At 43.5% G+C, this 10029-nt stretch overlaps 1 protein-coding gene across 5 annotated transcripts; it reads right to left on the bottom strand.

Moving 5' to 3' along the window:
• Positions 407–9782, bottom strand: LOC100626731 (zinc finger protein with KRAB and SCAN domains 7). Of its 5 annotated transcripts, XM_021071727.1 has the most exons (3): positions 9696–9767; positions 3924–4214; positions 407–2817 (listed from the first exon to the last, which is right to left on the bottom strand). In XM_021071727.1, the coding sequence occupies exon 3, from the start codon at positions 2801–2803 to the stop codon at positions 1364–1366; it is 1440 nt and encodes a 479-aa protein (XP_020927386.1). In that variant the 5' UTR covers positions 2804–2817; positions 3924–4214; positions 9696–9767; the 3' UTR covers positions 407–1363. The 5 variants fall into 5 exon arrangements, with proteins under 5 accessions (XP_020927386.1, XP_013845545.1, XP_013845546.1 ...); XM_013990091.2 differs by lacking the exon at positions 3924–4214 and having other exon boundaries at positions 410–2817; positions 9696–9782; XM_013990092.2 differs by lacking the exon at positions 3924–4214 and having other exon boundaries at positions 410–2814; positions 9696–9773.

Here is a 10029-nt window from a genome sequence, read left to right on the forward strand (position 1 = left end):
GAATGAGGCCTTTGTATGTGATATCCTATGATATCAATCTTCAGAAGATTTAGGTCTGGTGGTCGGGGGGGGGGGAGTTCAATTGTTCAGCATAGTTTAATTAGACAGGTGAGGTTTTTTGGTTTTAGGGGCTTTTTGTTTGTTTTTTGGCTGCACCCAAGACATATGAAAGTTACTGGGCCAGGGATCAAACCTGTGCCACAGAAGCAACCCAAAGTTGGTACACTGACAACACTGGATCCTTAACCTGCTACACCACAAAAGAACGCCTGGAGAGGTGAGTTTCAAAAGCTATTTAACAACGAGTATGTACAAAGTGTTATCCACATGCCAAAAGAAATAGATACCATACCCAACCTCAAAGTCTTCTTTAAGTTAGAATAAAAGTATATACATACACATTAGGATAAGAATTGACAAGGCAATTTAATAAAAACTGCAAATTATAGCAAGGGCTAATTCAAAGCACTGAAGTCCAATCAACAGAAGGTTTGAAGGAAAAAAAGCAATTGAAGAAGAAAATCTTTCGGAGAGACCTGGATCTAAAAGTTTCAAGGGACAATGATTATTAGCAAGCAGGAAGAAGAAAAGATTTTCTAAGCAGAGAACACAAGTGATAAGGCTCTACATTAGAGTAGGTCTTAAAAGGGCCACATTCAAGAGTTCCTATTATGGCTAGGTGGTTAAGAACCCAACTAATATCCATGAGAATGCAGGTTCGATCCCTGGCCTCATTCAGTGGGTTAAGGACCCAGAGTTGCCATGAGCCGTGGTGTAGGTCACAGATGTGGCTTGGATCTGGCATTGCTGTGGCTGTGGTGTAGGCTGGGAGCTACAGCTCTGATTTGACCCTTACCCTGGGAATTTCCATATGCTGCAGGTGCAGCTCTAAAAATAATGTAAAATACAATAAAAAGGCCACGTTCAAGAGTTAGCAAAGAATGAATCAAAGTTTTAAAGAAAGACTTTATGTAAAAGACAAAACAGAGAAGGTGGAAGAGAATAGGGAAAAACCTATTCCTAACCTGACTATGAGATGCATAACTAAGAAATGAGATGGATTTTAAATTTTTAAAAAAGTGAAAGAAAGATACCTACGAGCACATGAAACATGTAGTCCTTACTTCCTCAAAAGTGGAGGATACCTACACTGTTACTCCCACTTTCCCACCTTCGTGATCCAGCAGAAAGCACTTAGGGATGGTCAACTTTGATTAGTGGTTCCAAGCAGAGACCAGGGTGAGCACAGTTCTTTTTTTTTTTTTTTTTTTTCCCCCCCACTGTACAGCAAGGGGGTGAGCACAGTTCTTATAAAGAAACCTTAACTCAAAGTTCCTTACTCTTTGTCTGGGAGAATTATGCCCTAAGAAATGGACCGAGCCAGCCCTGAGTGCTTCTCTCCAGTGTGAGTTCGCTGGTGGTGATTGAAAGTGGAACGCTGACTGAAGGCCTTCCCACACTCAATACACTCATAGGGTTTCTCTCCAGTGTGAACTCTCTGGTGCACAGTTAGTTGTGAGCTGTCACGAAAAGCTTTTCCACAATCTTTGCATTTATAGGGTTTCTCTCCAGTATGGGTTCTCTGATGTACCATAAGGCTAGAATTATGACTGAAGACCTTCCCACATTCAATACATCCATAAGGTTTCTCACCAGTGTGAATTCTCTGGTGAATAATGAGGTATGAGTTTTGATTGAAGGACTTTCCACACTCTTTGCATTTATAGGGCTTTTCACCTGTGTGAAGTCTCTGGTGTCGAATGAGACATTTACTCAGACTGAATGCCTTGCCACACTCATTACATTCAAAAGGTTTCTCTCCAGTATGAATTCGCTCATGTTCAGCAAGTTGAGAGATCTGATTGAAGGCTTTCCCACACTCACTGCATTTGTATGGTTTTTCCCCAGTGTGGAGGCTCTGATGTCGATTAAGACATTTACTCCGACTGAAGGCCTTGCCACATTCATTACACTCATAAGGTTTCTCCCCAGTGTGGATCCTCTGATGGTCAATAAGATTTCTGTTGGAACAGAAAGCTTTCCCACACTCATTGCACTTGTAAGGTTTCTCTCCAGTGTGAAGGACCTGATGGCGGACAAGGCTTTTACTCCGACTAAAGACTGCTCCACACTCACTGCATCCATAAGGTTTCTCCCCAGTATGGATTCTCTGATGGTCAAAGAGTTTGGAACTCTCATTGAAAGCTTTCCCACATTCACTACATTTATATGGTTTCTCCCCACTGTGGAGTCTCTGGTGTTGAATGAGATGGGAGCTATGGCGATAGGTCTTTCCACAATCACTACATTCATAGGGCTTTTCCCCTGTGTGGATTCTGAGATGGACGATGAGCTGAGAGGTCTGCCTGAAGGTCTTACCACACTCAGTACATTCATAGGGTTTCTCCCCAGTGTGGATTCTCTGATGCCCAATGAGGTGTGAACTCCAATTAAAAGCTTTGCCACATTCATCACATTGATAGAATTTCTGTCCCTTTAGAACTCCTTGATGTCCTACAGGACTGGGGGATAGATCTGGATGTTCTCCAAGATCCTTATATTCAGCACATCCATCTTCAGTGCATTTATTTTTATCCTCCTGTGTTATTTCCAAGAGATCACTTTCCAGTCTGCTCCCTTCTTCATCTGAGGGCTGAGCTCCGAGCTTCTCTAAAGCCTCTTCATAGGCGTCTCCAGCGACTGGTCCTCCAGGAATCACTTCATAGAGAACTCCTGAGGTCCTATCAGATGCCTCTGATTCTTTAGAGCTTTCCTGCTTTGGAGGCAAGTCTGAACACTCCATCCCGTTCTCACCTGCTGCCAAAAGAAAGAAGAAAACAAGGGTTACACATTTCTTGTCCTACTGCGGAAACAGAATCATCAGGATCCTATGTACCTTAAAAAAAATTCACCTTAGAGCTAAGGAATGAGGAGACACATTGAGAACAGAAGAGAAAATGTGAAATAGTTCAAATTTTTCTTCATGGACAGAAAGACAGAATATCCTGGTTAGTGGATAGGATGGAAGAAGTACTATCAGGACAGAGAGATGCTGAGACAGTACAGCCAGGTGAGAAACCAACTGGAAGGCAAGAGACCAGACTGGAAAGTATGGTGTGATCTTCCAGAAGTCACTTAGATGTGAAGACTCCTTAGTAAAATGATGAACTCTAAGGTCCTTTACAAGTCATGACATTGTCTTTCCACAGTTCAGCAAAGATGTTGTGGAGAGACAGTGGTGACAAATACTTCAAATCAAGTGTGAGAAACAATGTGGACAAACATAATTAAGAGAAATTGTTCAAAATGAAATGTTTCTGTTATCATAGACTATTAACAATATTTGGAGAAGCTATGGATTCAGAAATGCTGGGGAAAATTACTGAAGAAGATAAAAGAACTCTAAAAGTGGGGAGGGCCTAGTCCCTGGAGCACTGGACTGGTAGGTGCAGTACTGCAATTCTATTAAAATTAACAAAGGTAGTGATTTGAAATATGGATCAAAGTATGTATTTTGTATCATCTATAATCATAACAAGAATGAAGAGCTGAGTATTTGCTTTTGAATTCTGAAACTTTTAAATATAAATGTCAGGAGAAGGCAGAGCAATCATGGTCATATCTAAAGACAAAAATGTTGGTTCCAAAGCCACAAGCCATGATACCATTTTAGCATATGGAGAGTTAGAGATAGCTGCTTCCTTGATTCCTAATCTCATTGTCTCCAGAGTTGGCTACTGTCCTAGCTTTGTCAACCCCAGAACCTGCCTTGGCAACAGGCCCTTCCAGGAAGCATCCCTGCCTCAGTCTTTCTGAGGGGGAATCTGAGGCAACCATGCTTTGTGCCAAGCAACCCAGCTCATCTCATGATGGACAACAGGTTATTGGACCAGGGCTGAGCACTAGACTCAAGTATACCTTACCTGTAGATTGGTCATCAGCCTCTTCATGGCCAGGGCCAAAGTTCTGCTCAAAGATGATATTTAGGAGTTCCCTTCACAGCTCAGCAGTAAAAGAACTGGACTAGGAACCATGAAGACGCGGGTTTGATCCCTGGCCTCGCTCAGTAGGTTAAGAATCTGGCATTGCCATGAACTGTGGTGTAGGTCGAAGACGTGGCTTGGATACTGAGTTGCTGTGGCTGTGGTGTAGGCCAGCAGCTGCAGCTGATTCAACCCCTAGCCTGGAAACTTCCATATGCCCTGGGTATGGCCCTAAAAAGCAAAAAAAAAAAAAGAAAAAAAAGATGAAATTCAATGACTGAATCACCCTTGGAGTCCCTCCCTATACTCTCTATATAAATTCTGAACTGCAAGTAGGACAAAACAAAGGAAATTAGAAATTGGTTCTCAGAATGAAATGATGCATGGAGAGAAGGCAAGCCATAAGGAACCACAGCAAGCAAACGGGTGAGAAAACTGAAAGCCTACTTAAGAGGGACCTCTGGGGGGGGGGGGGAGACAAAAGATTCAGCATGATGGGAATGGGTGTCAATTCGAGGAGAAAACAGAAGAAGAAGAAAAAAAAGGACAGTGTGATGCAGGCATGATAGACATACATGAGTGAAACAGAATCTGGAAATACGCCCACCCATCTACAGTCAACTTATTTTTTCCTTTCTTTTAGGGCTGCGACTGAGGCATATGGAAGTTTCCAGCTAGGGATCGAATTGGAGCTACAGATGCCAGCCTACTCCACAGCCATGGGAACACCGAATCAAGCTTGCAGCAGTGCCAGATCCTTAACCCACTGAGTGAGGCCAGGGATCAAACCTGAATCTTTACAGATGCTAGTCAGGTTCTTAATCCACTGAGCTGCAATAGGAACTCCTATAGTCACCTTTTTTTTTTTTTTTCCTTTTTAAGGTCATACCCGCAGCATATGGAGATTCCCAGGTTAGGGGTCAAATCGGAGCTACAGCTGCCAGCCTATGTCACAGCCAGAGCAATGCAGGATCCAAGCCACATCTGTGACCCAGCTCACAGCAAGGCCGGATCCTTAACCCACTGAGCAAGGCCAGGGATCAAACCAACAACCTCATGGTTCCTAGTTGGACTCATTTCTGCTGTACCACAATGAGAACCCCTATAGTCAACTTATTTTTGACAGAAGTACCAACTGTTCAAAGAGAAGAGACTTAGCAACAAATGGTACTGGGACAACTGGATGTACACATACAAAAGAATAACGTTAAACCCCTACCTCAGACCATATATGAAAATTATATGGACAGCAAACCTTGCCACATGTTGAAAATTGGCCCCATTGCTCTATGTAGCAAACCAGAGATGATGGACAGCTTCTGCTGGGTGTGTGGAATCCTCCATCTCCCGTCACTGTTAAGCACTTTTTAAAAAAGTCACTACCTTCACCCATGATTAAAACAGAGGCCAGCATCTCCTACATTTACTACAAACCAATATCTATTCAATGACTCCTAGACACAGCAAGAGTAGCTAGGACTGACCAAAATGAGATGACTGTAAACTGAGATGAGGAAAAGGCTCACACCAGAAAGCATATCATCACCCAGAAAAAGAAGCTGCAGTGCTGCCACTAGGGCATGGACAGTCAACTGAAGAACTACTCTGGGATCATGAGTGCTTAGCCGGCTGCTGAAATTTTGCCACAGAAATGAAACTGGGCTGTCAAAGAAGAGGGCAGGGCAAGGAAAGTAAGTCTACAGAGGAAGCAAAGGCAAAGGCAAAGAGAGAAGTGACAAGGTACACACCTGAAGGCCTGTAAGAAAAGACCTGAAGACCCAAGAACAAGACGAGGCTGAAGAGGGAAGGGAGCTTCCTGACTGGGAGGGCCAGGCTCCAGCAGCACCAAAGGAGCAGAAAAGGAGCAAAAGGAGCTGCTCAGGAGGAAGCTGAGGGTCAGGGAAAGAGGGAGAGACTTTCCCAGCCAAACTGCCAGAACAGACTGGAGAAGAGAAAGACACTCAGGTATGAAAGGACTAGAATACTGCTCAGGGGCAGAGGGAACTGAAAGCCAGAGGGAAACATTTGGAAGAGACGCACCCCGCAGGAAATATAAATGGCGCTGACTTATCTCAAGAAATTGAGACCCAAAGTGAAATCAGCACCAAAGATAAGCCTCCAAGTTGGCCTGTTCTGAAGCAGCTGCTGCAGAAATGTCCAAACAGGCCCGTGAAGTATTGGCAAAGAGGGGATGAGGAGACAGGCCCTCAGAAAAATGAGGGCAACTGCCTGAGAATTTGGCAGGTGATTCTGGCCCTTCAAGCCCAACCAGAAGCATGGACAGAAGCTGATGCCCTCCTGGTCCTTTCAAACTCTGAAGGATGGCTCCACAGCAAAGAGATGGGGAACACTGAGCCGAAACCGCTCAATTAAAGGCAGGCATCCTAAGGTCTCAGGGCTCCTCCCATGTCCCACCCAGATTCTGGGCACAGAAGAAAAGTTTCATTCATCAATTTGTTAAGGTTGTACTACAAATGGGAGCCCCAGGCCTGGGGAGCAGCCTGAGTTGGATCAGGCCTCTTCTCTCCCGGAATTTCTTCCCTTCACCCAGTTTCATTCCCAAATGAAAATGGCTTTAAAAAGAACAAAGAAAACCCCAGAGTTCCTGTTGTGCAGCAGAAATGAATCCAACTAGGAACCATGAGGCTGCGGGTTCTATCCTTGCCCTCACTTAGTGGGTTACGATCTGGCGTTGCCGTGACCTGTGGTATAAGTTGCAGATGGTGCTCAGTTCCTATGTTGCTGTGGCTGTGGCTGTGGCTGGCAGCAACAGCTCCAATTTGACCCCTAGCCTAGGAACCTCCATATGGTGAAGGTGCAGCCCTAAAAAAAAAAAAAAAAAAAAAAGAACAAAAAAAAAAAGCCAAGCAATCATGTGGGCGTTTTTCTTTCTTTCTTTCTTTCTTTTTTCTCTTTTTAGGGCTGCACCTGCAACATATGGAAGTTCCCAGGCTAGGGGTCAAATTGGAGCTGTAAGAGCCAGCCTACACTGGCTCTTACAGCAATGCAAGATCCTTAACCCACTGAGCAAGGCCAGGGATTGAACCTGCGTCCTCATGGATACTACTCAGATTCATTTCCGCGGAGCCAGGACAGGAACTCCGACGTAGGCATTTTTAGGGACACTTTCCTCTTTCCATCATTTTGCTTCATCATCTCATATGCAATGTAACTTTGATTTCCTTTTAAAATCCTTATTAAGCAGTCTTGTATTCTCATGTTTTTCCTGACAGTGAGAGGGTACATAAGGTGTATTTTATACACTGATAATAAGCCAACAAGTTACTATGATAATTGCTGCTAAAGAAAGATTGCTTCCAGTACATATTTAAAACATTAAAATATTTATACCAATCTGCCAATTAAGAAATGAGCTCAACCTAATGTTCAAAATTTTATTTCTAAATACCATTCTATAATAAGCAAAACCAGGAATCCTTGGTTCCAGGGCTTGAGGAAGTGAAAATACAAGATGAGAATCTTGTGGTGTCTAGAAATCAGGGAAAAACACTAAAAAGAATGGGAGCATGTATGGGGAAACAGGAGGCAATTTGGAAGAGCTCCCAGTGGCCAAAGAAAGACTAAGGTCAGCCACAAAATAATTAACATTACACTGCATTATAACCAAAAAATAAACACCCAACATCACATACCCACGTATGATATAATTAAATTAAGTTTTTAAATGGGAGAGGAGGCACAACTCTTCCTCACAAAGATTTCCAGTTAATACATGTAGAAGAGAAAACAGAAATGAATGGCACCTAGAAGAACAACACAGCAATAACTGCTGCACACAAGATCCGCCAAAAAATGCTAATTAGTGGGTGAAAGTTGAGGAGAAAGGCTCTTTCTATGCAAAGTCTCAAAGTAAGTGATAATTCCTCAAAATAACTAATAATTACAAAGGAAAGACAGTAATTTTACAGCGAGGAAACTTGCCAAAAATAGTGGATCAAGATTAAAACTACCAGTAAAAAGACATTTCGACATCATCCTCCATTTCAGAAGAACACCTGACAAAACCAAAATATTCCCATCTTTTCAGCTTACTTTTTGAACCAAAATTTGTCTGCCTTTCTTCAGCATTAAAGTCAACATGTAAAAGCAACCTCATTTGCCAGTCTCTGAATAGTACACAGATGTATACATGTGTATAACAAAACCACCACCTCTTTGTAAAATAAACAACCTAACATCAAGGAGTTTTCAGCTTGGAACTTGAGACAACTTGAAAGAGGACTGTGTTCTTTTCCTTGCCACCACTCTTAGAAAGGAGAACATTCTCTTATTTCTTAAGTCTATACAAGTCAAAAGACAGTAGAGTGGTTTTAGGTTAATGCTGTTACTTGTGCTTAAAAACTGCATTTTAGGGAGTTCCCGTTCTGGCTCAGTGGTTAACAAATCTGACTAGGAACGATGAGGTTGCGGGTTCAATCCCTGGCCTCGATCAGTGGGTTAAGGATCTGGTATTGCCATGAGCTGTGGTGTAGACCGCAGATGCAGCTCAGATCCCACATGGCTGTGGCTGTGGTGTAGGCCAGCGGCTACAGCTCTGATTAGACCCCTAGCCTGGAAACCTCCATATGCCGCGAGTGCGGCCCTAGAAAAGCCAAAAAAAAATGCATTTTATATATACTAGCCTCTCATTTTGAAAAGAAATATAATCACCTTTGCTATTTTTCCACATAATGTCATTTGCTCAGCATTTACTGCTTCATGTAATGTGTATTATACAAAACAAACTGCAAACTAAATGGTGTGTTTTTTGTCTTTGTTTTGTGTTTTTAGTGCCGCAGCTACCACATATGGAGGTTCCCAGGCTAGGGGTTGAATCAGACTGTAGCCACTGGACTATGCCACAGCCACAGCAACATCAGATCCCAGACACTTCTGGGACCTAACCACAGCTCAGGGCAACACTGGATCCTAAACCCACTGAGCAAGGCCAGGGATAAAACCTTCATCATCATGGATGCTAGTCGGATTCGTTTCCTGCTGAGCCACGATGGGAACTCCAACAAAATGTTTTAATTATACTTGCAAATATATGTCCCAGTGGTGTCATAATGCTGGTACCAATTTTAACGAATATATGAACAAAAGCATTCCAGAAGTTCAAGATATAATTTTCAAAAATCAATAATATGAATGTACTTAATGATACTGAATTACACACTTTAAAACAGCGTATAAACAGTATACATGAATAGGCTAAAATAGTAAATTTTCATGGATCATACGGTAAATGTCATGAACATATAATCACAGTATTGTTTTATTACGATACTAAAAAAAGTTTTTAAAAGAAATGTATGACCCTATTTCATAATAAAAAACATATGTACGAGAGTTTGCATAATCATGCACAAATTTTAAAAGGTGTCCAGGAAGCCTCCAGAGGAAAACATTAAATGATTGCAGTTACTTTTACTTTTCTTGCGCTCACCCACGTCACCCAATTATCTGTAATGAGTACGCTTTGTTTTCATAATTGGGAGAAATGCTAAAACACAGAAACCCTTACTCCAAATTCTCTCCCCCTGTTCCAAAGCGCAGGCAGCTACGTCTTCATCTAGGCAGGTTGGGCTCCCAGGCCAGACCTTCGCCCCAGGAGCAGCCTCCCGCGGAGCCTCCCTCTCACGCCTCACCCCAAACTCCCCCGCCCACAGGGCAGCCCCCAACGCGACCCTCTCCCCGCCAGCCGCTCACCGCCTCCCCGGCTGGGAGACTCTCAGTCGGCTAACCAAAAGTGGCAACCCCCGCCAGTCGGCCGGCGCTTAGCTCTCCCCTGGCCCTAACGCGCAAGCGCGTCGGCACCGAGCGCTTCCAGGCCTCTCTAGGAAGCTGGGAGGACCAACGTCTTGGCTTCTCCCCCAGGATCCAGGGCCAAGTCCAGGGGCTTAGCCCCACAGCCCACACACTTAACTCGCGGGATTCCTGCCTTCTGTTAGTGCCCCAGAGCCCTATCAGCCTTGGCCTGTCTTCTCACATCCCTCTCAATGACTGTGCAGGATTTCCCTCTGGGGCTTCCTCCCCCAAGGAA

Source organism: Sus scrofa, chromosome 13, assembly GCF_000003025.6.
Source record: "Sus scrofa isolate TJ Tabasco breed Duroc chromosome 13, Sscrofa11.1, whole genome shotgun sequence".
Lineage (NCBI taxonomy): Eukaryota > Metazoa > Chordata > Mammalia > Artiodactyla > Suidae > Sus > Sus scrofa.